Genomic DNA, 26427 nt, shown 5'->3' on the forward strand with positions numbered 1-26427 from the left:
ATGTCCCGCCGGAAGCAGGCCAAACCGAGAGCCTTAAAGCGTAAGTTTCGGAAGCAAATGTTCGAGAAAAACACAACCGTGTGTCGTATGCTGTGTTTTGAAAGTAAAAAAAAATTAAAATAAAATAAATATCCCCATTTTGAACGCCATCGCGGTAAGGTTTGTGAGTGAATCCGTCGAACGGAGGGGGGAAAAACATCGCAGTAGCATACCCTAACGGTGGACAGAGGAAGAGGCGGCGGGGGTGTTATGGCCGGCAGTGGGAGGTTAAATTTTGGCGCGCATTTTCCCTGGGGAAAATGGTGTGCCGTTCCGGAGAAGCGTTCGACTTTTTCTCCCAGTTCCAGCAAACCTCGAGAGACCAAAACGAAAGCGGTGTTATGTGTGGGGTTTTCCCTCTCTGTTTTCCACACTCTCTCTCTCTTTTCTTTTATCGCTATGTGGCGCTTGATACCCATTTTCCATTCATCCTGGCCAGCATTCTCGCATGGTGTGTGCCTCTACCAACTATCGGAGGGCCACTCGAGGGAGCGAGCGGAAATCGACGAGTTTGGTCGGCGTTTCGAAATGAAATTTCACACCATCGGCATCAGTTGCATCCCCCTAGCCCTTTCCGTGGAACTGAAACCGTTCCGACTCGTCCACCCAAAAGGTCCCAACAGTGGATCTGCATGGACCGAACCGTTTCGGTTCCATTTCGCGCGATTCCGTGGGGAACCGTACCCGGCGGTTCGTCCCAGGGGACGTTCGTATTACAGCAACGTCGATATGAAAATGAATGCATTATTACACACCCACACACACACACACACGCGCATGTAATATTCTGTCCTGGTCATACGGCGAAACTACTAACTTCCTCCGTTGCTTGCTCTATTTCGAGCGACTTTTATGTTTTCTGTTAGAAACACATATTACCATTCACTAACGTGTGTGTTGTCTAGTGTTTCGTGAGCTTACTATTCCAATGCTCTGACTATCTCTTTCCTCTATTAGCTTCTCTCTCTCCCTCTCTGTTTCTTTTCTCTTTATCTCTTTTTAACTATAATCTGTCTCCCCCTCATCCACCCCTCGTAGGAGGAATATTTTGCTCTTCCAATTCCCGGTGAGAGATTATCCTGTGCGCCATGTGGATCCTCGTGCCGGATAGCACACGAGCATTGGAGTGAAAGAGATACCTGTAGACACTGAGTGAGTGAGTGAGAATCGAGATCTTGGCGCCAAGTGGCAGGCGAACGGTTCCAGGAGGGGGGAAGAAGGACGAAAGGACATCGTGATCAAAACAAAAACCCCCGGCTGCGTGTCCCCTTCCGAAAGGGCTTACGCACTGGATGGTGAGGGGAAGGGGATGCGCAGGGGGGATGGAGGAAGGAATCACAAAAGGAGTGAATCGAACGAACGAACGAGCGAATGAGCGGGAAAGGTCGGAACGGTCGGGGTGCAGAATTCCCCTGGGAGGTCAGAAAGATGAAATTGGTGAAATACACTCAAGCTTCATCCCTCGCGTCACCCCTCACAAATGCCCCTCGACAGAGGGAGGTGGTCCAAGGGTAGGGAGGGAGGAGGGAGGGTGTTGAGGAGAAATATAACTCGCCTGTGACTCTCGGCTTCGACGGATGGGGAATTTCGTTGCGATTCGGGTACACAATTTGCACCGAAAGCCAAAACGGCCGGTGACCAAAACCCACACACACACACACACACATACAGAGCACCTAGCACCCGGCACACACTGCTAGCACTGTGCGCGCTTGTTGTTGTCGAGGAGTATAAGAGGAGTTGCTCCGCTGGGAATTCCTACTGATGGTGATGGTGCCATGCCGACTCCCAACATTTCGCCATCCCTTCCGCCCTGCGCAGCACCGGTTAGGATCCAAGTTTCGGCGCCTTTAACGCGCCACTAGGCCGGCAACGGTGCGGGGTTGCGTGAAGGAGGGGGAAGGGCGCTGCGGAGGGACGTACGAGCGAGCACCAGGATGACTTTGGGGCCAAGACGACCCCCACGGGAATCACAAAAGGGAGCACTCACGATATATACATACATACAATATCGTGGGACTGCGGGAGGAGGCAGGAGGAGGTCCGGGGTTGGAACTTCACGCGGCGTTAGTTGAGGATATTTTTCCGAGTTGTTTTGTTTTGTTTGCGGAGGACTTTTTTTGTCTCCCTCTCTCTCTCTCTCTCTCTCTCTCTCTCTCTCTTGGTGGCCAAGGATGTCGAGGTTATGGGGGAGGGAGAGGGGAGGGAAGAAAACCCGGCGGGAGACGATGGGACCGTAGGGAAATGCGCGCGCGAAACTGGAAAACCTGATTGTGATAGTGTGTTGCCAACGTGCGGACACAGCGTCACACATACACACATACACACTCACGTGCACAGAAAGATAGTCCTGGGACGGGCTGGAAGCGAGTTCGACGTTCATGTGCCCCGTGGGACACTAGTTTCCGCTGGAGGAGGAGGAGGAGTCGGTCGCTTCGACCGGGTTCCGCTGCCGGACAAGTGGAGGACGCCCGAGTGTCGGGGAGTTGGCGTCGACGACTCAGCGGAGACCTCCCGGAGCCCTCGTGGAGTCCCTCGCGCCCCGGTGATGCTGGTGATGATGGTGACGACAATTTCGATCGCAAATCCACGCGATGACGCTGAGAGGTGGTGGTTGGTGGAATTGAACTTTTTGTTGGCGCCCTTCTTTTGTCCGGTACCGGAATAACGTCACTGCAGAGGAACTTATCGAAATGGCGAAACTACCACCAAGGGTGCCTCATTCGAATCTCTCTTGCACAATCTCTCTCTATCTCTCCATATCTCTATATGTCCGATTTAGTTCGCCTGGTGTAGTACGTCGCAACTAGACTTCCCCTGTCAAACCTAATTCCTAGAGCTGCATACACCCAAAACATCATCAAGCTATATATCCGGAACTTAATGTGGTGTCTATTTAGCTACCATTAGTTCGATTCGATGACGTTTGACGTCACGACCTATTTTACCTGGCGATAAATCGGTTATCCAAACTAATGTTCTAATATCTAATCGGTTATCCAAACCACATCTAGTATATTTGGGAAGAAAAACTGAACATACACTGCGTAGGAGGCCTTGAATGGAGAAAAGTTAATACGTGGTACTTCTCCATTGGCACCTCGTTCTTTACCCACTAAGAGTATCATATGAACTTAATCGACCCATGTTTAATACGATACGTTCCACAAAAGCGCACCTAGTACCTACTACATTGGGCCACACTTCTTAATGGTTTATTTATTGCCAGTAAGCCAAACCCATGTGGCACTAATCCCTAGTACGGTTTGGATCATAATTGAGAATCATTTCCGAGAGTCGCCAATTTATGGCTTAGGAAAATTTGGTCGCTATCCTTTTAGAAATCTCCCAGTATCTTCCAGTCATATTTGCCACAAGGCAGTACCATGTGCGAGGTAACCTTAGGATACCTCCCCCCGCATTGGTTATATATCTACTTAACCCAATCACGGCAAAGGGAACCTTACCTTAACATTCTTTCTCGGAGGAGGCAACAGCCGTCTAATCGTTGGCTAATCGTTCTATAAATTACCGTGCATTAGAATCTAAATGCTATGGCCGATCCAAAGCGATCGCATTAATCTTCCACTTCATTCTAACGTACTCTTCTCCTTTCTTGGTTTGCCATTCAATTAGGCGTGCAATTTTATTGTCGCTTTTATTTATTTACACACTGCCCAATGTGGATATCGGTTTTAACGTCCTCTACGTCGAGGTCTGAGTTGGGGATAATTTTGTAGAAAGCGTGCCGCCAAGTGTTTGAACTCATGTTTCCTCATATCTTCTACGTTTTTGGGTCTACGTACTGCTATAAGAATTGGTTATGAGATTGGTCCGAAGTGAGATTTATAGTTTTACGTTCTTCTCCGAGGGTACTCTCTTAGTTGTGGCTTGTGCAAGAACCTTCCGTTGTTATTGCACTGAGCTTATTCTACACTCAAATCTTACTGCAAAGCTGCCTAATGCGGTAGGACGATTAGGATTATGCAAAAGCAGCTGTGGCTTCTAATGCTGGTCTGCTACAAGAATAGAGAGGATTTGTTTTTAACGAAAAAAGAACTGCTTTTAATGTTTTTCCATTACTTTTGTGCCTTAATTAATTTATTGTTTCTACTAATTGCACATTTCATTGCTTTGTATTTGTTATTTTCCTGTAATACATTCTCTATTGTTTTTCCAACATATTAAAATGTGAATGATTAGTTTTCTAGTTCAGTAACTAATCATTTACTGTTTTGTTAAAAAACCGAAATGTTCGTTCCAACTTTTACTTTGTGTTGTTTTCTCATTGAAATGAAAAAGGAGAGTACAATTACACTAATCTTATTTTCAAATCGCAACATTTGGTTTGTTGCACATCGGTAAAATTCAACGATCAGTTCTGAACCACCAACAAAGCATCATCACAACGCTGGAAAACGTAGAAATGGTTTTCCAAATTGTCGTTCAGCAACAAAAATGTCCTTAGCGGGAATTTTCACCTGGTTACTTCCTAGATAGCATAAGGTTTCTTTGGTGTTCAATGCTTCTGGTTACCTAAAGTAAACTTACAGTATTGTACAGTGTAGAGTTTTACAGTGTTGTACAACACGATCAGGGAACGAAGGGAAAAAGGGTTTGAGGGAAAAAATAAACACCACAACAGGAGGATAGGATTGTACGGGGAGCAAAAAAAAATCCGATGTCGAAAGGGTTGGAGAATGCGATCATAAAAATGTCATAAATGAATCCCACCGTGGCGGTAAGCGTTAGAGAAGGACCGACAGATTGGCTTTGCCGGAGGGGGAAAGCGCGACCGAACGGCAATGACGGCCAGTGCCAGCGAAAACAAATCAAATGGTCGCGGGGGACACTTTTAAAATTGTAAAAATTAATGGTCGCAGCATTCGTGGCGCGCTGGATTTGAGTGTTTTTTTTTCACATTTCGTTTGGTCAGCCTCATTTGCGGTCAGCTTCAGGATTTCACTAGTAGCTGGTGTTGATGGTTTTCCACCTTTTCTTGTTGTTTGGTTTTTTTTGCCACCAGCGAACTCCCAAACTGGGTCGCCACGTGTTTGGAACGGCAATCAAAGCCGTGGGAAGTCTGCCTCAACGATTTGGGGGAGAGCTGGACGCACGGTGGTCGCTGCTAATGCGTTTGTCCACGTGGGTGATTATTCACATTCAACTCCCATCGTCGAAACGGGGAAGGAATGAGTGACCTGACCGTACACCGCACCGGATTGGGTGTAAAAAACCACACCACCACGACCATGGGATGGCTCTGCGGCAAAATCCTACCCGACAGAATTCTCATCAGAGCCGGGGGTTCCCGGTGGCAAAAAATGGCCGAAAGTGAACGTGTGCTGCGTGCCCAAACAACCGCGTTAAGACCGGCCCCCAAACCAGTCGCTGCGCTTCCCCGGCTTCCCTGACGACAGCCTAGTACTCCGTCATGCCATCGTACGAATTTATCGGTTTGAATCAGTTCGCAAAAGCACCCGCAAACGGTCACACGGCGGCGATGCCACGATTCCGGGCGGTTCGTGGTGAAATTGTCGCATTGTTGGGTGTGCTTTGGGGACCACTTTCACCCACTAGACGCCATCATTGTGGGTCGGTTCACCTCCGGAAAATGGCGGGCGCGCGTACCAGAGTAAACTCCTCCACCAGGAAAGGAGGACCTTTGCCGGGTCGTTCCGGATGAAAGTACGGCCCGATGTTGTGGCCAGTAACATGAACCATTTGGAGTGAGCGAACCTAAATCGAGAAGAGGAAGGAATCACGCACCCTAGTGTGCGGAATCTCCGGTACCAGGACCACCACCAGGGTTTGTACTTTATCAATTAACCCCTGCGTTTTACGCACGTCGGTACCGAAAGCCACAACGGGTCGGTTCCCTTCTGCACTGTACGTGTTGCACGGTTGGTGGTAATTAGTGTGGTACCTTCGGATTCCCGCAAGCTATTGAGGGATTTAACGTCCAATAGGGATAGGGAACCCTGTTGGCCTGAAAGAGTGGTGTTTCGAGAGGGTAGAGTTTGATCCAGAACTTGCTTTATATCCTTTTTCTGCTTCCAGTATTTCTTTTCCTTGAGTTCCACGGAGGGAAAAGCATTTAAAATTCAAAGTTCCTTACATAGTTGCTTCCCGAAGTACATACCTTTTTCATTGCACCAAACGTCTTTCGACGTCGCGGCTAAGGTTCCCAAGCCGATTACTTCCGGCTGCTCGATCGGTCGGTGGCCTCCTCCGGTGATATTCCCAAACTCCGGGGTGACTAATGTCGAGACATTCGCACAGCCGGGAAAGATATGTCGCCCCGAACTCGCGTCTAGTTGTCGGTGAGCCGGAAAGATCATGTCGGGAGGATTGGCAAAGTCACCGGGACGACCAGACCCTCGGGTCGCGATGGCTTTAAAGCCCCATTTGCCTTGAGTGCACCCGTGGCGCACCAACGGGAATGGCGGATGTGTTCACATTCACCGCCGTCGTCTCGGTAGAACTCGGGTTGGGTGAAGGGCAAGGTCGCGCCATGCTGAGGGTTTTTTTTTGGCTCTGTTATTCTCTTCTGCGCTCTCCCGTTTTCCGTTTTAATCCTGTTCACTTTCGCGGGTGACAGGCCATCAACGTTAATGCGTTCGTTGATTGACAGGAATCGGCGGAAGTTGCTACGGTGGTGGTGGGGGGGATGCAGAATGCAAAAAAAACCCTAGAGGTGCCGGCACAGGGTGTCCCTAGCTTTTAGCTGATTATTACGCCCGACGAAGTTCGCCCGCCCCGACAACCCTTTCGAGAGCTCGGAGAGCGGACCGCTAGGATTGGTCCCCTGGGAATGACGGTGCGAAGGAACGGAGTCGAAGTGGGGTCGGCAGCACCATAACCATGCGCGAAAGACATTAACGGCGGCGACAACGGAAGTAAGGGGACGGAATCGAGTCGAAGATGTCGCGAGAATTTGCATCCAGACTATCGAGCAGCGCGTTGCATATGGCTGCGAAATTGTTACAGGAACTTGGAATGGGTCGATGGTGGGTTGGTTCCCCGTGGGAAAACGGGAGAGACGTTAACCTGACGCGAGGAAAAAGTTAAACAAGGAGAGGTCAAAATAAAGAAAATTATTTACCCCAAACAGTGAATTAGAAAATTTTGAGTCGTTCTCATAAAAAATATCTGTAATGCTAGGTTTACATGAAGCACAAAGCAACCTTTGGATTTTGATACGTTCTCTTAAAAAATATAGGTAAAAAAAGCTTCACAGTTCACATGAAGCGCAAAGCAACCTTTGGAAACGGTAGAATGTTGTCAGTCGATTATGCCACTGTCAAAATTCCACTTAAACTCTTAGCTTACAAATAAAATAAAATTGTAGAACTGAGTTAAAAGTTTCCATCTGAAATTACTAGTAACCAGAATGGGAAATAGCTAAAATACTCCCGCGACTGTCACTGAGTCATTAATTACGCTAAATTTTAAGCTCATGTCGGTTTGGTTCCTGCAGAAAAAAGCACAACGTGGAAAACCTTCGCCGTCCCTTGGCTCTAAATACCTTGCGATGGAAACAAAAACAGAGAACGACCCTGAAAGCCCCATTGGTCTTAAGTGAACTGTCATCCACGACTTGGCGTGGTGTACTTCCATGGCGCTGATAATAATTACGACTAAATCCGATGTCCGCCGTCCAGCTTTCATACCTGGGTGGATAATTGTGTAATACTCTCACCTGTGGCGCAACAATGGCGCCGCTGGTCGGTTCGTTTACCCTGTGCTGGGAATTAGCGCAAAGGACTGCCCGACAGCTGATACGAGGACAAGCTGTCGTGAGCACTTAAAACCTGTCATCAAATCTGCTCGGAGTGTGTATTTGCCTTTTACATCTTGCTTGTTGAGGAATGGGACAGTTTTGTCTACTATTTCTACAGTTGGTTTTGGTTTTCTGGTGAGCTATTTTAAATATTCGGATCTCTGTTATCTAGAAGTGATACTTTAAATATCATGAATGGCTCTGAGGTGAGATATTGATAAAATAGATTTTCGTTAGGATCAGAAATAAGCGGGATTGCTAACTGTTTGTATACTTTGTACGAAGAAAGAGGGGGCCTAAACAACCGATAAGAAATCTACTTATGTTGTTATTTCTTCCATTACTTTACCCATCGACAGATGAAGGCGACGAAGAGGACGTCGACGGAGGACCGACCTCTTCGGGTGCGAAAAACACACCGGCCGAGCATGTCGAGGAGGACACCAGTGACAGCCCGATGGCGGATGTTTCCGATGACGATTGTGACGATGGTGAGGATTGTGACGTCGTGCAGGTGAACCGTGAAGGAGTAAGTGATGGGGCGGGAAATTCGAGAGAAAGTGTTAGTGACCACCAGCAACAACAGGTGGCCGAATCGTGTGACGAGTCGTTGCGAGTTGGCGCGCAACGTTCCAATCTCTGTGTCAGTGTGGCGCGAAGTGTTGAAAAATGTGAGGTTGGAGAAGAAGTAAGGCTCATCGAACGCGAAGTGAGGTTCTTGGACGGTGAAGTGGACGGTAAGTTGGAAGTGTCTTTGATAGCTTATCTGTATTTTTATTTTAGATTTTGATATGTTTGTTTAACATTTTATCTTACTTATTTTTTATTTTAGTTTGAAGATAACAGCTATTCTCCCAAAGGACCAAAATTTTCAATCGTCAAATTAAAAATTCAAAATCTTGAACTGATTAAAACAGATAGATTACCAGTTGAACTGCCACGTGGCAGGATGATTGAAGAACAGAAGATACAAACAAAAGGCGAACACCATGCCATAATGATACTCCGCCGTGGAGGCGAAGAAAAGTTCCTGACGTGAAAAAAGCGACTACTAGCGTTGGATTGGTGATGCTGTTGTGTTGCTTCTTTTTTTAATCTTTTCCCTGAGAACGAGTGCCCAGACCCCATCTGATCGGTTCATCGGAGGATCTACTACGGCAGGCTCGGCCTAGACCTCGTGCTTCGTAGGAACGTTCCCCAAGTAGTGAAGGCTAGAGGTGATGGCGGTGCCGAAGAGCGACAGTACCCCAATGGCGGCGGGGGAATGGAATGGAAAACTTTGCTTTCCTCCGGCTCGGTCTGGTCTGGTTGTTTGTGAAACTCTCATTTACGAGAGTAACCCCCGCGGGAGTTGCCGCAGTAATACATTTTCCCAGTGCCACTCGCCTCCCCAAACAGCACTGGTCTCCACCTTCACCTCCCTCCTCCCTCTACCCACCAAATGTGATCCTCCGGTGGTCGCTATTCCGGTACTCCTTCGGGTCCTATGGGTTTAGTTTGTTTCGTAGTTCATCTCGAAATGATACCGACAAACAACAACGCCCGAGCTGGCGAGGGACAGAGTGCGACAGAACATTGTGGTAGAGGGGGTGGGGGGATAAGGCGATATCTTTCCCTCCTATCCTCGGGACAATCCCCGGGAAAGGGACGGAACGACTCAAAGGACTTTGGCATGTGTTCGGCGCTGGTTGGGATTATGTTCGTTAGGTTAGGTTTTTCTGCTGTGTTGTCAGGTTGGCTTTCATTCATTCGCTGCCATTTTCCAACGGCTGCCCGGTGTTGGACGCGTGGTGGTACGTCTGCTACTCATTTCCTAGTGGAGCTCATCGGTCTCGGGGGACACACCGGTCGGAGTGAGAAACAGAGAAAGCTTGAGCCATGGAGGTAGAAGGTATGGCCCGATGGCTCATCTCCTCTAACTCCACTTCCTTTTTGACTCCCGTAGCTTCGGCAATTCCCAAGGGGGGATGGAACTTTTCCTTCATCGGAGGCATATTTCCTCTCAAATCTTCTTTCCTTTGCGGGCGCTTCCTTTGCCCCCCTCTCGGCTGGTATCTTATCCGTCTTATCCGTGCATGGCAAGTGAAGTCCACCACCAGAGATTCCTACTTCGCCGAAGGACCAACCGGCTGCCTACTTTTAGGCGCCATACTTTACCACTGCCCGCCGACTGTTGTTACTTCCAAGGTCCAAGGGTACTACTAATGCCTACCAACTAGCATCGTTCGCTTGGCAAAAAACATATTGTCCCGGGAAGGGTGCCGTTGGGAGTCGAAAAGGATGAAGGAAAAGAACGGAAAGCTCCCGAAGATGAAAGTCCGTTATGGCCTGCTTTGTTAGATGCGTCAGACTGATGGGTTTCTTTTTCTTTGTACCATTCTCGGGGTCCTTGGGGACTACTGGACATATCCATGGTTGGGATGAGGAGCTACGTACCGAGTTTCTGGCACCATTTCTCACATTGGTGTAGTGTTACTTGCTTATAGAGGTGGAGAATGCAAAGCGGGAGGATCACATCAAATAAGAATAATTTCAGAAGCTTGGCAATCAGAACTAGCACAAACAGGTCAAGGCTTCTCGCCAAATTTAAATACATTATGAATGAGGTTGATCGTTCCTGTCCAAATTCATGAAAAACCACTATAATGCGGCTTCTTACTTAACATGTTACTTTTCCATGATTGATTGCACTGGTATACCCTTCTCCCAGGAGACAGTCCCGCTCCGAGTCGTACCGAATGGATGGGGAGTATCAACGGTCCAACCAAAACCGTCAGGGAAATACGAAAGGATGTCGATGTGCCATCATGACGACGATGATGATGACTGCGATATTCGTTCACGGTTATAGCGGGAAAGGTTTTGCAATTATCGCTCCGGTGTCTCACAGATTCCCCGGGGAGAGTACTGTTGGCGTCATGAAGGAATCGTCTTAGTTCGGCCTGGGTTCGTCTGTTCATTTCGGATTGGGGAATATTTTAGCGACCAGAACGAAGTGGAGATACGAAGAACCTGCAAAACCCTAAGGTTAAGCTAACGTCGGTGTACACATCACTGGACCAATCGCTTGGGAGTAAGCTTTCATTGGTGACTTACAGTGACTCCAGCGATGGTCTTATAATTCCATATTCCATTGTAGCGTCCCAAAACCGTTGGAAAGGTCTATTGACATTGACAGAATCTTAACAGTTGTGTGAATTGATTTTCCTTGCTTCCAAAGAGAACCCTTCGGACAGCCAGACGCTGTGTCCTTTGTCCGGGTGATCCCTACACGTTCCCCTGGGAGTTGTTGGTTGTAGGAACCGAACCAAAGTACAACCGTAGCATAGTTCTCTCGGGCCATACTTAGTATGATTCGCTTCCATGTCTAAAGGCATGGTTTTTTGTGGTCCTTTACTGTTCAAAGATGTTCCATTAGCGATCAAGGTTATTGTAGTGCATCTTAACCATGTCCACCTTTGTAGTCCTACAAATATTTGTTATTGCACGGAGGTATGTATAAGCTAGGAGTTAGAAGTCAATGAGTCATGTATGGTTTGTTTATTGTTTTCAGAACACCACATCATCCTGGACCTGTCCCTGACGTTACCAACTCCCACCAGTCTATCGACTGAAACTCGCGAAAGATTGTGTCAGGTTGGGGAAAGTTTTAAGAGTAACTGTTTTGCCACCCGGTATCAGTTCTGTCCACCGGCAGCCAAGCTGCCCATCGCTCTGGCATAAAGTTGGCATCGGGAACAAACCTTCAACCAGGGGAAGATTCCGCAGAAGCTTGTGGAAAACTTTTCAGCAGCCTCAGCACTCCCGCGGGAAGCGAACGGAGGATGTGCCAGACGTACCGGCATCGATCGATAGACCAAGAACCGGTGGGGGGAGGCGTATACTTGTCAACTACGGGCATGGCGATAGTTTTGAATTTTTGCACCTACTTGCCAAACCATCTTCCGCTCCCCTCCTCCAAAGGGACTTCATAAGGGACACCAGGAGGATGACATGTGTTGTCTCCCGTTCTACCCGTGTCTTTGGAATCCAGCGCAACAGCAGGTCGGCATGATTTCTTCCCTAGCCCTCGCCGCAACCGCGGGCGCATTTGTTTCCGAAGTCCGCTCGGCTGATTAACTTTGACGCCGAAAAGATGGTACCCATGGTCCCTCCGGTGTCACTCCGGGTTTCCTTTCTTGTGTGCCACATATAGACACCGAAGGTGTTCCCGTGAACCGGAGGCGATTTACACTGGGGGTGGAGAATGGAACGTGTTGTGTGTGTGTGTGTCTGCTTTCTTTTCGTAAGATCTGTGTGTCCCTACGATCCAATGAAAGCTTTTCTTCCTAAGAATACCGAACCACCAACCGTTGTTCTTTCCTTTGGCCAAGAGGTTCATATTCTTCGGTTTATATTCTTCCGGGGGATTCCGGGGTAATGTTGTTTACTTTTTCATCTGTATGTGTCCCCGGTTTGGTCTTGTGTTATTCTTTTTTTTTTTAACCAACGGTACCTTCAGTCCGCTGCTCCGCTTTTCCATTCTCACGTTTGCCCCACAGCCGAGGCCCGGAGTTCCCGGGGGAATGTTGCGCCAGCAGATTGTTGTTTCATTTTAGCGCCATCTTCGTCAGGTCGGGTGCACGCTGTCCGCGAAATACCGCGGATACACAGCGTTCGCAATCATTCCCGGGTGGTGTGGGGATGTCAATATTGGTTGAATTTTGTGCCCTGACGCTGGATGAAACTCACCATTTGGCTGCCTGGTTCCCTGGGAGAGTTTTGGCACCGGTAGCAACGTCAGCTGTCGATGGGGGAATGTCGACGGTCTCAAGAGTGTAAGAATGAAGGAAAAAAAAACACTGCTCACAATCCTGTACAGGAATTTAGATTTGGATGGCCTCCCTCGCCCCGCAACTTCATCTCTCGTTGAATCTTATTTTTTATGCAAACATCCTCGAAGCATGTGTGACAGCAGTGTCGCGTTTTGGGTTTCCGATGACAGCACATGTGTGTATATATGGATGTCTGGAACGGATTGGATTTGATAGTAGTAGAACGATATACTCAGCGCTACCAACCTGTCTCACCCCGAGTCTGGCGGGGTTCCTCTGGGACAGGTGAAAAAGTTCGTCTCTCTTTCCGCTTTTTCAGAATTAGGGAACCGACGTCTTGAAGATATTCTGGAGGTTTGTCTGTACATTCCCCAGTGGGTTGTGTACCTTCTCTTTCACTTTCCTTCGGTCCTACACCGAGAGAATGGAGCGCCATTTCCCATTGTGCCATTCCGTCTCCCTACTCTGCACTCGGCGATGTCACTTGTGGTGAAAATAAATCCGCTTTGACAGGACGACTTTTGTACGGTGCAGTCAGAGTGCAAATGATGTGACAACAAGCGAACACGGCAGGCGCACGACGACACGAACGGCAGCAACTCGTCGGGGATAAGTTCACGGCACGGGAAAATCTTGTCTTTGGTTCCCGGAATATACCGCCTAGCTTCGAGATATACCGCTGGTGGATGGTGATAAATGCGCGTAATGAATGTTTGAAAGCTGGAGGAGCTTGTGAGTACACGCAGAGGTCAAGTTGAAAGGTCTGCTACCTGCCGACATCATCGCCCGTACCGGCCTATTCCCGATGGAGAAGTGAGGCAAATCATAGCGTCAAAATGTAACCGCCACCCTTCGATCGTAACCGGGTCCCGCTTTGACGTTGTAATTGACTTTCGTGACCATCATTACCGGGGTTCGGTCGACTGTGGGATCCTCCTGCCGTTGGGGAGCGTTGAGTAGTCTCTTGCCTCCTACGACGTTGGGAAAGCTTATGGTCTTCGCTGTGAGGCTACGAAAGACCACTAACGGGAACATCGCTGGGACCAATACCTGGATGCCATACCTTCCGTCCGTCCTTTCTGTGAGCGACTCTCGGGAATAGGATAGACAGGCAGCAGGTCGATAAAACGCTATTCCGGGAAAACAGCTGCTTGCTACTGCTGCTTCTACGCCGAGTGCCGCTGGTGCCCACCTTGCAACGGACGAATTCTGATTAGTAAAGTCCCCGGAGACGGTCCCCACGATGGAAGCCTAGCGCACTCGTTCAGGCTAGGAATCTTTTCCCAACCACCAACACAGACAAACACACATCGGTGGAGACGGTTCGCTGACTTGTGGGGCCAGTGGTCCATCAGGTGGCACCGGTAGGTGTGTGTAGTATTTCATCGTTATGGTTTCGAACGGTGAGCCAGCGCGCAGCCTTCGTGTCCTTGTCATGTTAGTCTCTGTCTGTCTGTGTAGCTGCTCTGTTGGGAGCTACACTTGTCCGCAACGACGGCTACGGCTACGACCAGGGCGACGGTGATGATGATGATGATGACGTCGACGATAGAGCAACCCGTCCTACAACTAAACATTCGTCTAGAGAAGCCATCTCTGGGAGAAGGCTAAAGCGCTTGGTTAGCCCGTGTTTTTTAGGCACTGCGTCGTCCATAGATATATTCATATTGCTGATGTAGGCTTATAATATTCCTCTCCGCTATCCAAGGCATGCACATATGGTGGTCGGTAGTGGCCCACGTTGCTCGTCGGGTTGGTTAGGATCTATGCAGTATCCCGGTGGGAATCGAAGGGGACGACGGATAGATACAAACCGGGTGAGAGAGTACCTCCCGTGCGCGCTGCCCGTAATGCTGCGGTGGGCGTACAAGTATAAGCAATTTAGAACGTCCCAGCGACAGCGTCCTGGGGAGATTCCCCGAGGAGACCGGACGACAGAAGGATTCCTCACGAATGGATGGACCCATGGCGGTGGAGCCTCAGGTTCCTGAGCCAAACGTATCCACCGGGCGACTCCTGTGGGTGCGGGTGAGCAAGGGGTTTTTTCGGGAAAATCCCCCCGGGACCGGAGGACGTAGGCAAACCGTTGTCGGGCATCACATCCAACGTTGTCGTTACACGCCGGGCTAACCGTCCGTAGTTGTTCATTTGGAGGTTACATATACTTTTTTTTGCCTACGCTCAGACTCCAGTGTAACCTTCCCGCTTCCTTTACATCATTCTATTTCGAACCCTCGCTCGGTTGGGGAGTTTGGGACCGGCTGTGGCCGGTTCGGTTTCCCTGGGACCTAGGTTTATGAATATATGAGTGAAGTCGAGTTGAGTTCCCCGAGTTTTTCTACCGCCCAACTAAACCGCCATCGTGGTGGAATCTGCTCGGAGGTGTTTGGACATTTTTTTTTGTCATCCAGCCCATCCAGCTCTAACCCATCCGGCAGCAGGATGGATGGATCCCAGCTTCGGAACCCAGCGTCGTAACTAGATCCGGGCAACTTTGCTTGCTCGCAGCCAGCCTCACCCATTATCCCTTCACCCACCCAGGGTCAGATTTGGGTGTGTGTGTGCCTAGGCGCAACTAGTTTACCACGCGAAATGGCCGTTTCCCTGGCCTTGGGAGGAGAACACCACGGCATCATCGTTCGACCGTATCACGCTCAATCCCTTCCTCAATTACTCGCATCCAATTTGACACTAGTTCACCCGGTTGTTATACATTTTTGATACGGTTCGGGTTCCTTGGGAGGCGGTGGCTTCTCATGGTGGTGTGGTCGTTAAAAACGGTGCTAATCTGGAAAACATCGATACTCGCTTCACAGTCACATGGTGGGATGTGTTTTTCCTTTTTTTTATTGTGACCAATTCCACCCGATATGTGGCCCGAAAAGGGTAACTTTTGAAGGATGCTCCCAAATGCCATCAGTTTTCTCGAGGGAAGTGTGCCATTGCTGGGAGTTAATCTTTCCGTTCATTTCCTCAGACAGTTGTGTGGTTTGATCCCGAGGGAATGGCGTAGAAGCAGCTCTGCTTCGTTCTTAATTAATCCCATTTGTGATTTTCACAATTCGCATCTATATTTAGGGTGTTGTGATTGCGCGAAGGTGAAGAACTAACTCAATACACTTCCGAAAGTTGGTATCGATCCAAGTTCATCCTGTATTCAGAGCCTTTAATGTTATCTTTCCTAGTTAAGTAAGTCAAATGAAATCTAAAAACGTTAGAATATAGCAACCTACCTTTTATTCTGTACAGACTGATGCAATTTGTTGTGTTCTCGTGATGGTTGTAAAATTCCTCTCGAGAACAAAATTGCAATGTCCCGCATTGGGCTTCCCCCTTTTATACATATCTAGGTTAGGTTTTCGAACTGCCCATCTGGGGTGTCGTTGAGTGCAATTCTATAACGCTGGTGTTTCAGCTGTCATAAAATAACTTTTGGTCAGTCGCAGCTGACAGAAAGGAACTGATCGCAGGAGGCAGTTTTCACCTTCACCCTAGTAGGCTTTGCAGTAGCTGTTGCCGTGCTATAGTGGCAATTGCATCATTGCACATTCATCGTGTCAATCGTAATTTCTTGAACGTGAACCACCGGACTTTGATATCACCCTCCATAATCTAATGTTTTTTTTAATGTTCTTATCGTAGAAGTGAACAAGAGGAAAACATCAAGCAGAGCGTTGGTAGAAAAGTGCAATTCACTGTCGATTGGAGCGAAGGGAATTCGAATTGTCACCGCCACTTCAGCACCTCAGTCTGCGTAGGCCTTCATTTCCGGTGGAACTCGACAAAAGGTATCTGGTACAAACGCCTGCAGATGTCGGCTGCTGGTGAGTGGGTGTTAAAGATGCGATAATTATTTATGCAACATCATCCTTCCCCCGCCATTTGGTGGGTGGAGGTGATGGCCCCAGTTGGGCAATGCTTAGGCCTGTGTGCCTAAATGTCGCACCATTATTGTCGCACCGTCGGAGCGGTGCAGTTGTTGTTGTTGTCGGTGCTGTTGATGGCCGTTATTACCATTTGCTGCCATTTGGATGCTGGGCCGCCTCTCCACCCCGCCCATAGTCCTGTGCTCCCAGGGTGTGTTTGTTATGCACACTCACACACACACACACGCGATACGCGCGAGAAAGATGACTACACTGGGACCGTGCGCTTCGAAACAGCGGCATAACATCCGCATCCGCGCAAATTCCCTAATCAATGTGTTTGGTGCGCGACACCAAACCGGGCGGCGTTAAAACCTTCGGTACGTGTGGGTGAGAGGTGCCCGGGTATGTCCACGGCGTCCCCGAAGAGTCGTTGCCTTTCGTCCTTTCGCGGCCTCGCGACACCTCGGGCGTTTGATGGAAACCGTGCACGAACGCACGCACGCACGCAAAGCTACTCGCTGCACGCGCGGGGACCAACATTTTCCAGCGTGATGGGACTGACCCGAGTTGTGGTAGGTGTTGGGTGACCTACCCCAACCCGGCCTGATGCAACCAGCACAACAACGGGTCAGCCCTTCGAGTGCCCACACCTCGCGTGTGTCCTGCGCATCGATATAAACAAGTATGTGTGGCAACCAGGCGCGAACTTTGCCCCTCGGAGGGCCGAAAAACACCTCCATCCAGCTTTTCGACGCTGCTCCTCGAGGGAATTGTCTTATTGTATTGTACTGGTAAGTCTCTCGCAGGCAGTAGCTAGGAATAGGGAAATGATTGCATGCATTTCGGCCCGGTGGAAATTATGCATCCGCAAACATTTCGCACGCGCCACGTGCATGTTAGCGAGGATGGGTCAACATTCCACAACAGAATTGTTTTTTAAGGAAGATTGGATATAAATGTTCCAATTTAATAATTGTCATAAAGTTATTTAATTTTCCCAAGGATGATTTATTTATTTTTAGTTTCTTTCAGTTACAAATCTTTCTATGCACTCGCTCAATTGCATACATTCAGGCGCGTAAATCTAACCAACACATTGCACATTTCAACTGGTTGGTTGTCGTATTTTATTAAATGAAAACTAATGTTTCCTCTTCATTTTGCATTTTGTGACGTTGTTGTAGATTGTTTGTGATTGTGGAAGGATTGTTTTTAAAAAATAAGAGAATATTTCACAAAGTTTACTACAACGATGTATTTTTCAAAACCACCATGCGCCTCCATCGCATTGTCAACCACTACATCGGCACTCTCTCTTCGTTGTTATTTTGAAACAACAATTCAATAAGCTTTTACCCATTAGTGGTGGATAATGAGCGCAAGAAAATTATAGGAATAAAAAGTAAAAATGAAAGATAAAGAGAGAAGGAAAAACGTCCCTTCCAAATGAGGCAACAAGCAAAACCCCAAGCCGCAGCCGTTGAATGATGAAAGATGTTTTCCATCCTACAGTGCACAGGTCCGATAAATGAGTGTGTGTGAACACACATACACAGTCACCGTGTGCGGGAAAACGGCATTTGCAGCGTGCACCGGAAAACCGCCCACTTGGTTCGGCCGGTTTTTCCCACCGCGCGTTCCCATTTCCATGTGCCTTTGTGTGGATGTTTTCCCTCACTCCCTCACCGCCCCGTGCACACCCTCCAGTCAGTCGGAGTCAGCTTCCGTGGAATTTTGGTCCGTTTTTCGTTAACTTTCTCCCGCGAGTGTCGTATTTGCGGATGCAACCCGACGCCACGGAAATAGGAGGTTGACGGTGGAATAGAGAGAGACAGAGAGAGAAAGATAGCGACAGAATGCCCTGTTGAAGGGGAGGACGGTTGGAACGATCCTCGCGGGATCAAATAAATATATATTCTGATATTAATATATGTAAAAAGCAATTGCCACTAATTAGCATTCATGTGGTTGTCGTTTTGCCGCGCGTCTCCCGGCGATCATATGTGTTTGCTAGTGTGTGTGTGTGTGTGTGTTCGTTTGGACGGTGCGTCCCTAGGATGGCCCGGCTGGACCCACACACGTTCGTTCTGCCTTCCCCCCTTTGCCCTTCTCCGCTTTGTGCCATATTTGTGCCGACTTCCCCGAGGGGAACAGTTCCTGTTTGTGCATAAATATCTAAAATGAAGCTCCGATCCTCGGCCACCATCATCGCTATTGCCTACCCTCGTCCTAGCACCAACCTTCCCATTGGTGGAGGTCGCGAATTTATACCGAACTCCAGAGGATGCTCGAGAGAGCCAGAGAGAGAGAGGAAGAAAAACAGTAAGCAGCGTGTGTTGGGTTCGAAGTCCTGGTGAATTGCACCGAAAATAAGGCCCCCGCACTCGACCGCCGAATTGACCAGGGACGCGGGTAGTCCACTCACCCACCTGCACCTGGAGGCAAATGAACTATAGGGGCCATCTACCACCGACCCCTGTTTCACACCATTTCCTCCCCCCCAATACGTTGTTAGTGTTTCTTTCGTACCCTTTTCGTCGTTATCGGAAAACTCCCGCAGGTGGAAAAGCACATTTCGGTGAAAGCTTTGGTGCACCAGCGGAACTCGCGGGTGTTCGATTGTATTGGCTTTTTTTTGTTGGGTCGAGTTTTGTTTGACACAAATTAAGTGTTTCAGATGTATATTTTTTATTTGGTTCATCCAACATTACGTGCCATTACAAAATATTTTCTTTGATTATTAAGCCATTATTGCCATTATGGGTTTAAAAAGTGTTATAATCCGGAACACAAACTTGCTGTCTTTAAGCACTAATTTGTCTTTAATTTGACATTTTTATATCTTTTTTTTTGCATAACAAGGAAGCTAGACATCAGTTTTCTGTAAAATATATTACATAATTAAATATTGATAACGAAATACCAAGGGTAAACTGATCAATATTTGGTCGCAAGGAAGTTCAGAATTCGGATGTCAAGGCAAAAGGATTGAAAATTCACGGAATCCCCGGGAGATTCTGGTTCCCTTCCACCCAGCTCAGGGTGGTTGACAAGATTTTAGAGGGTACAGAGACGATTAGCAGGAAACAATTATTACCAGGGCAGGGAACAGCTACGCACAGTCTGAAGTTCTGAAGTCTTTCGTTTGGGATTTTGGTAGAAAAACACTTCAAGATCTCAACTCGAGACGTAAGGACCCGATCCTGCACCGTCGATGAGAAACGACACAGGCATAGACACATAAACCCACACACACAGTTCACAAAAGTCCAAAAAAGTTTTTTCATTCCGTAAGGAGTCCACCGAGAGGCTTTCCGGTCGCCTGGCGCGTCCAAACGGTGGCGTCGGTCGAGGTGAGGTGGTGAGTAATTAAATTTTCAACTAAACGATGCAAAGAATTAAGAACTATAATCGAGAAAACCCTGCGCCAAGCACCAATTTTTCCCGATCCCCGGAAGGGCTAACCGAATCACTTACACTTTTGCGATTGGAAGTGAAACTGTCAGGAGAGTTAACCGGCCGGGAGCCGGAGAGATTCAAGATTTCGAACGGATCGTTCGATTCGGGTGGTGGGACCGTTTTGGGGGGCGTGTGTTTGGGTGTTGCGAGGTTGAAGCGGTGTGCTCAAAGAACTTTGCCGGAAGAATTTCCGAAGTGAGCTCAAGAACCTCCTTTCGATCTCCCTCCTTCTACTCGGTTTTTCCTTTTGGAATTGGTGTTTCGTTGCGTGTAGCGGCGGGTCCTTGCCCTCGGGTGGGTGATTTTGTGTGGGAAAACCAATTCCTGATGTCTTCTTGGACGTCGGACGAACTTTTTGTCCTAACGCAGGAAGGACAGAAACAAAAAAAAACCCAATGGCACCAAGCAAAGGGGGAAACAAGATTGAGGCAGACTTTGGGAAATGTCAGGAGACTTTGGGTGCACTGTTTTGCAGGCGTCTCCGACTCCACCTTTCTCCTCCAGGAGCTCTTTTTCCCTCAGTCTTGTCCATTTGCATCTTGTCCATAACTAGATTTGGTGCCGATCTCTTATTGGAATCGATCTCTTCCAGGTGGTTCGGGGTTCCGAGAACTCACCCAGGGCGGCCTATGATTCGTGGTGCACCGATTCTGATTTTCTTTTCGTCCCTCCTCCCTACCTCCAGTTCACACCCGGAAACTCGTTCCGGCGGACACTCTTAATCTTTGGGAGTATCGAACTTTGAAAGAAAGAAGTTCATTCGAAAAATCAAAACAGGAACAAATGTAGACAACACTCAAACTCAGAATAGCCTTTTCAAGGAACCAGCTTGTTTTGTGCAGGTGCGAATTGAAAAAGAAAGGGGTAGCCATTTTTCCCCGACATCAAAAATAAGGAAATCAGATATTCTTATTATCCAACCAAAGTCGGCAACGGAATGAAGCGATAGTTCGGTGCAACGAAGGATTCGTATAGGTGCCTTTTCCTTAGGAGTCACCGTTCCGAGAAAGTCCCTGCTCGAATCTTTCCCATTCTTGCGTGCTACCGTTGCCTTCCGGAGTTTCGGCTTCCAATGAGTGTGGCAACATTTTCGCAACAACACCCCGGGAAATCGGGCGCCTCATTTCTTATTCATGTATCCGATTTCGAGAGCGTTCGGTAGGAAAATCGGCACAAAAATGGCGCCCAAAAAGAAAGAAAAAAACCGAACAAAATTCTTCTTAAGTTTTCTTCATCTGTACAAACCTTAAAATAAAAAAAAAGGATTAAAAGAAAGGTATACCGTTCCACCAGCGAACACAGCGGTGCAGCAGTGCAATCTCTTTCTGATGCCTCCACAGAGATGATCCAATCTTGGTGCAGTGAATTCTTTTCTGGTTTTTCACCTTTACTCCTCTCACCCTCCCGGTGAAGAACGAAACGAGATTTGGTCCATCTAAACTGGCCCCAGAGCAGTACAGCTGTTTGTCTTGATTTTCCTCTGCTCGGAAGAAAAGACAAACGAATGCTCGTCTGAATAGTTTTGTGCGATTGCAGTTGTTTGGTGATTTGGTTTCTCCTTCCGTGTGGTTCGTGATGGAGAAGGTAACATTATAAAATGGTTGCTACCGGACCTTGCAATGGACTCCGCAAGGAGCAGAACAAATGTTTGCAACAGAGTTTTTCCATTACCAGCTATTGGACCTGATTTGTAGACATTTAAGATACTACTTGAGGAACATTCGTTTGTTTCTTTCAAAATTCGATTCTTTTTATTTTTCTGCGTTGTAGCATTTGCTACTACCGGATATTGCTTATGTCACTCAAATAAATCGCTTTTGTTTAGTTTTATTATTATCTTCAATGCCCTCCTCTCGATGACGTATCAAACACATCTCATAGATCATGTAATCGTGATGAGAGTATCATTTACAAATTGAATTAGTTCCTTTTCGTATCCATCCATCTCCCATTTGTCGTCGAACGATAGCACCTGGCGGTCACTTCTTCATTACTGTGTACATTGCGTTTGCCCCAAACACACCCGATCCGTGGTGGTTGTAATCAATTTGACCCACTTCTGGGTCGAGTCCAAACCGAGTCCATATTCTAACCGAATCCCCGTTGGGGATAAAAAAAGAAGGGAAGGAGAGTAAAAAATGTTGTCGTCTTTTCGAAACTAGGTAGTCCTTGGAGTGTTAGAGTGAGAGGTACTGGGGAAGGAGACAAAACTACTACTCCAAATGAACACTGAACTCTAGGATGCCCGAAAACAAACAACAAAAGAAGAAGAACACACCGACACCCAAACGACAACGACCCAATACTTCATCTCGTTATCTCGCTCGCCTAGGGACCGTATACCGGCTTCTCTGTGTTAGTGACATCGGCCATGGTGCGTTCACCATGTTGGCGTCATTCCCCAATGGGGACGGAACCCGGTTCCATTCCGGTCCGGTTCGGTTCAGTTCGGACCCGGGTCCGTTGATAAATCCGCCCCGGAACCGGGACACTAGCACTGCCATTGTTCTGCAGTTTTCCGTTGAAGCTCCCCGGAGATCCGGCGAGAAGGCGAAGCCCTTTCCTTGCCTCCTCCGCTCCGTGGAACTCCAGCTTCCTCCCCCAGGATCCTCCGGTTGGCCGATCGTCATTCCGTTCCGACGTTTCGTTCATTTTATGGATGCGCATTCCCTGGGGGAAGTTGTGCCGAGCATTTGCAGCTTCGCAAACCACCCTGTGGAGGTGGTGGGCGAGTAGAAGCGAGTGTGAGCTGCCAACAGTGGCGCCACCGCTAGTCTCGAGAAGCTTAGAAGACGTCCCAGCGCACCCTGGAGTGTAGTAGCCTTGTAGAACCGCCCGGTTGGGTGGTAGCAAACATTTCCTTCCTTTTATTTTTAACCGAATGAGATAGCGTTACTGCTTCCACCAGACTCTGATCTGCCCACGCAAGGGAACTCCGGAGCGCAGAATGGTTCCTCCGCAAAACAACAGAGAGGCAAAGGCAAACCCGGAGCGGCTTCCAGGAGCTTCCAGCGAGCTTGCCTTTCCTGCCGAACTTCCGAGGTGCTCCCCAGTGGCCATTTCTTATGCTTGAAAATCCGAAACACAACTCCGAACTTTCACTATATATCTCCCTGGTCGACGGTCGGATGTGGGGGGAGCTTTGCCCGTTTCGGGTTTGGGACGGACTCCCGGTGGCCACGCCGGGCGCTCGGGCCCATAAAGCTGTACGGCGTGCTCTAGAGCACCGAATGTGCGCCCACCGGATAGCCGCTCCCATCGTTAGTCCCCAAGCCAAGGCGTAATCCTCTGCTCAAGCCAGTTGTCACGCCAGCTCCGTTGGTTCGAGCGTGGACTCTTAACGGCTCGCGTTTCCCCCTGTGCGTTCTTTTATCTCTCTCCAGGTTCTACCTTCTTGGTACCGCCATGTTGTAGTCGCTCAAAAGCCCCAGAGAAGGTGGTGAAGAAATGGCAAGCAAATACTTATGTTTGTCTTCGGTTTCTTTTTTTCGTAAATTTCTTCACCTTCACCTTCTGGAAGTGTAGAGCGTGAGAGTTCGTTGCTTTTTTACAATCTTACCATCGTTCGTCGGAAACTCGCGTCCCTGTTGTGGACAACTCCGCATTGGGTGAATTTTCAGTAGACAGCAGCTATACACTACACCTGAAGGCAGGGGAAAGGATTTGCGGGGTAAGGACACCGACGTCACAGGACGCTGGAGTCCCCTGGTTCTTCTTTATGGTGGTGGCGAGCGATTCTACACTACTCCCTTTTGTTGGCGGGACGTACGGTCGAAATCTTTGGATGGCAGTTGGTAGTTTTCCGTCGCATTATACGACACCGTTGAGAGTACCTTACACTCAAATCGAACCATCGCCCATTATGTAGGAAGGGCATACGCTGTGTGTATGCAAGGAACCTCGATCTGGGGAAGGGAAATAGAAGCATATTTTACACGAAAGCCAAACGACGCCATCTGGAGTGTAAGGATGTATATCCGAGGTACCGTATATTCACCTACCAAACTTCAAAACATACGATGAGAGTCGAAAAATAAGCGTGTGAAACCACGCGTCACCTTTGACGTGTAGGAAACCGGAAGACTCCTAAAGAGGCCTCGCTGCGAACGCAACATCGGCCATAAAATCACCTCAAGCGACAAACACCTCCCTGCAATGGCGAATGGGTTCAGCGCTGTTTCGTTTCGTTTCAGCTGGATCCCGAGGGAATCGACTCCTTTTCCGCTCGGTCCTTTAGAAAGTCAGTCCGTGAAGGACATCGGCATACCTTGACGAGCCCAGTGTTTGTTCCTTGGTTTTCCACCAGGCATCGGCTGACGCTGGTTTCTGTGTACGTTCTCTGAAGTCCGCCTTGGACCCGACACGGCAGAAGACTTCATTTCATTGCTGCTTCTTCAGATACCGCTTCGACTCGCCTCCGCATCGCCTCCGAAGAAAAGCTTCGATGGCGATCTCCCCTGACGATTTCGACCGAGAATATCCGAGTTCTGTCCAGAGGTCTCTATGCCCGGCGCTTCAAAGGCACCGAGCAGCGTCCCAGTGCGATGGCGGTAGTATTCGCCCGGCTTTTTGTGATGTTCATTCGGTGCGGCTTCCGTTCTCCACAATCATCATTACCACCCGAAGAAAGGGAGACAGAGATACGGAGAAACAGAGAGAGAGAGAGGTGAGACAAATTTCCCTGGTGGGTTCACTTTTTGAATATAATTGCGAGTGTTTTTGCCCATCTCCAGCACGGCTTCAGTCCCTCTGGTAAGTCGGCGAACAGTCCGTGGACGGAAAGGCGGCTGGGGTTGGCTGTGTGAAGGTAGCTGCACTACCCCCCAGAGACCAGGAAGCCGAAGATAGTGCACCATCCAGTGTCGAACTCGAAAGTGGACATACACAGACTTCAGGTTTTACCCGGTACTCTCTCGGAACTCGAAGTGTCGAAGAACGCAAAACTCCAGGCACGATGGCTCTTCCACAGTGACTGCGGAAGAGAGTGACGTTTCGGTAAAGCTCACCGGGCACCTCGAAGAAGCCGACCTTTCTCCAATTCCGTGTCTCAAACTCTGTTTACTTTCCTTTCTTTTTAAACCGGAACCTAACGCAAAAGGCTACTGCGACGAAGGCAACACGTAAGAACGAGACAAGCCTCCGTGAGGAAGCGTTGCTAGGCGGCACGGTTTATAATAAGAGTAGGGAGGTTCGTTGCCTAACTACTCCTAGGAGTATTCGGCATCGTTCGTTCGGTACGCCACGATGTGGATCGCTGCAATGGCACCTCCGGTACGCCAGAGCTGCGGTAACGGCAGCTTGTTCCTTCCAATATAATGATGCGAAACAGAGAAACGGTTTCTTCGGTACACTCGCTTCTACGAGCCACTGTCTTTGCTTACCTTTCGGAAGGTTAAGAACTATCCGGAGGAATTTTTCAGCCTGCGTTTTCGACGGTTAAGCAAGAAACAGTGTAAAGACTACGCAATGGTTTGACTACTACTTTTCCAACTATCTTCATCCATCTCCAACATCTTTCTTCCGTTGTCAAGTTCAAGATTCCTTTCAACGACATGACATACTTGAATCATCCAATCGACATTACTCTACCGACAGTTCCCATCAACCCCAAAAGTACTTGTTGAACATTGTTGTTGTTCCCGTTACTTCTCACTTGTCTCGAATATTATCAACATCTTTCTTCCATTTCGTTTCTCTCTTTGTAGCCGCTGACATGGAAGCGATCAAATGTGAACCACAGTTACGAAACGAATCGATTCACTCGGGAGAGTTGTTGCTTAGCGCCGGTGAGCGTGATGAAGTGGTCAACGCTGGTAGTGATGAAGGTGAAGACATCGATGACGAGGAGGATGACGATGTGTTGGATGATGAGGACGAGAACGATGTTAATGATGATGGTGATAATTTAGATGTGGACGATGAGGAAGATGATGAGGACGACGATCTGCCACTGGAAGGTGAGGATGATGACGTCGACGACGACGACGAGCTCACGTCGGATAGCTTCTGTTCGGGTAAGTGAAACTATCTTGGCTGTAATATCCAATCCAAACTGTTTGACAAAATATTGTTACATATGATGTAAGCGACTGTTCCAGAATGGATACCAATATTCTGTTTGTCGTAAGTCTTTGGGGAACAAGTAAGTTAGCTTAATTAATGCAATGGCAGTACATATGATACTCCCGGCAGGCCGTTAAAACGGGGTGTTCATAAATGATGCATCCAAGGGAAGGTATAAAGCTCAAGATTCAGTTGTAGTCATTCACTCTCGTGAGCATATGAATACATTCACTATCTGCGTCGTTTGGTACATTTGTGTCATTCCCCAAGAAACCCTAACATCGTAACGTAAACAGTGGTCGAAGATAACCGACTCCAAAACGAACCACAAACTGCATAAGTTTACTGACCCGGTATCCATTCCTTCTTGTCGCCTGAAGAACGCCTTCTTTCGTAATGA

General features: G+C 48.3%; 1 protein-coding gene across 1 annotated transcript; it reads left to right on the plus strand.

The window, feature by feature from the left end:
* Window positions 1–25986, plus strand: LOC131285776 (trigger factor-like). Its single transcript, XM_058314633.1, has 3 exons — window positions 1–40; window positions 8182–8559; window positions 25670–25986. The coding sequence occupies exons 1-3, from the start codon at window positions 1–3 to the stop codon at window positions 25984–25986; spliced, it is 735 nt and encodes a 244-aa protein (XP_058170616.1).
* Window positions 25987–26427: the final 441 nt, after the last annotated feature.

This window comes from Anopheles ziemanni, chromosome 3 (genome assembly GCF_943734765.1).
Source record: "Anopheles ziemanni chromosome 3, idAnoZiCoDA_A2_x.2, whole genome shotgun sequence".
NCBI lineage: Eukaryota > Metazoa > Arthropoda > Insecta > Diptera > Culicidae > Anopheles > Anopheles ziemanni.

Coding starts and splice junctions, on each gene's coding strand:
- LOC131285776 (XM_058314633.1), top strand. CDS start 1: ATGTCCCGCCGGAAGCAGGCCAAACCGAGAGCCTTAAAGC. Junction 41..8,181: donor CAAACCGAGAGCCTTAAAGC/GTAAGTTTCGGA, acceptor ACCCATCGACAG/ATGAAGGCGACGAAGAGGAC. Junction 8,560..25,669: donor CTTGGACGGTGAAGTGGACG/GTAAGTTGGAAG, acceptor CTCTCTTTGTAG/CCGCTGACATGGAAGCGATC.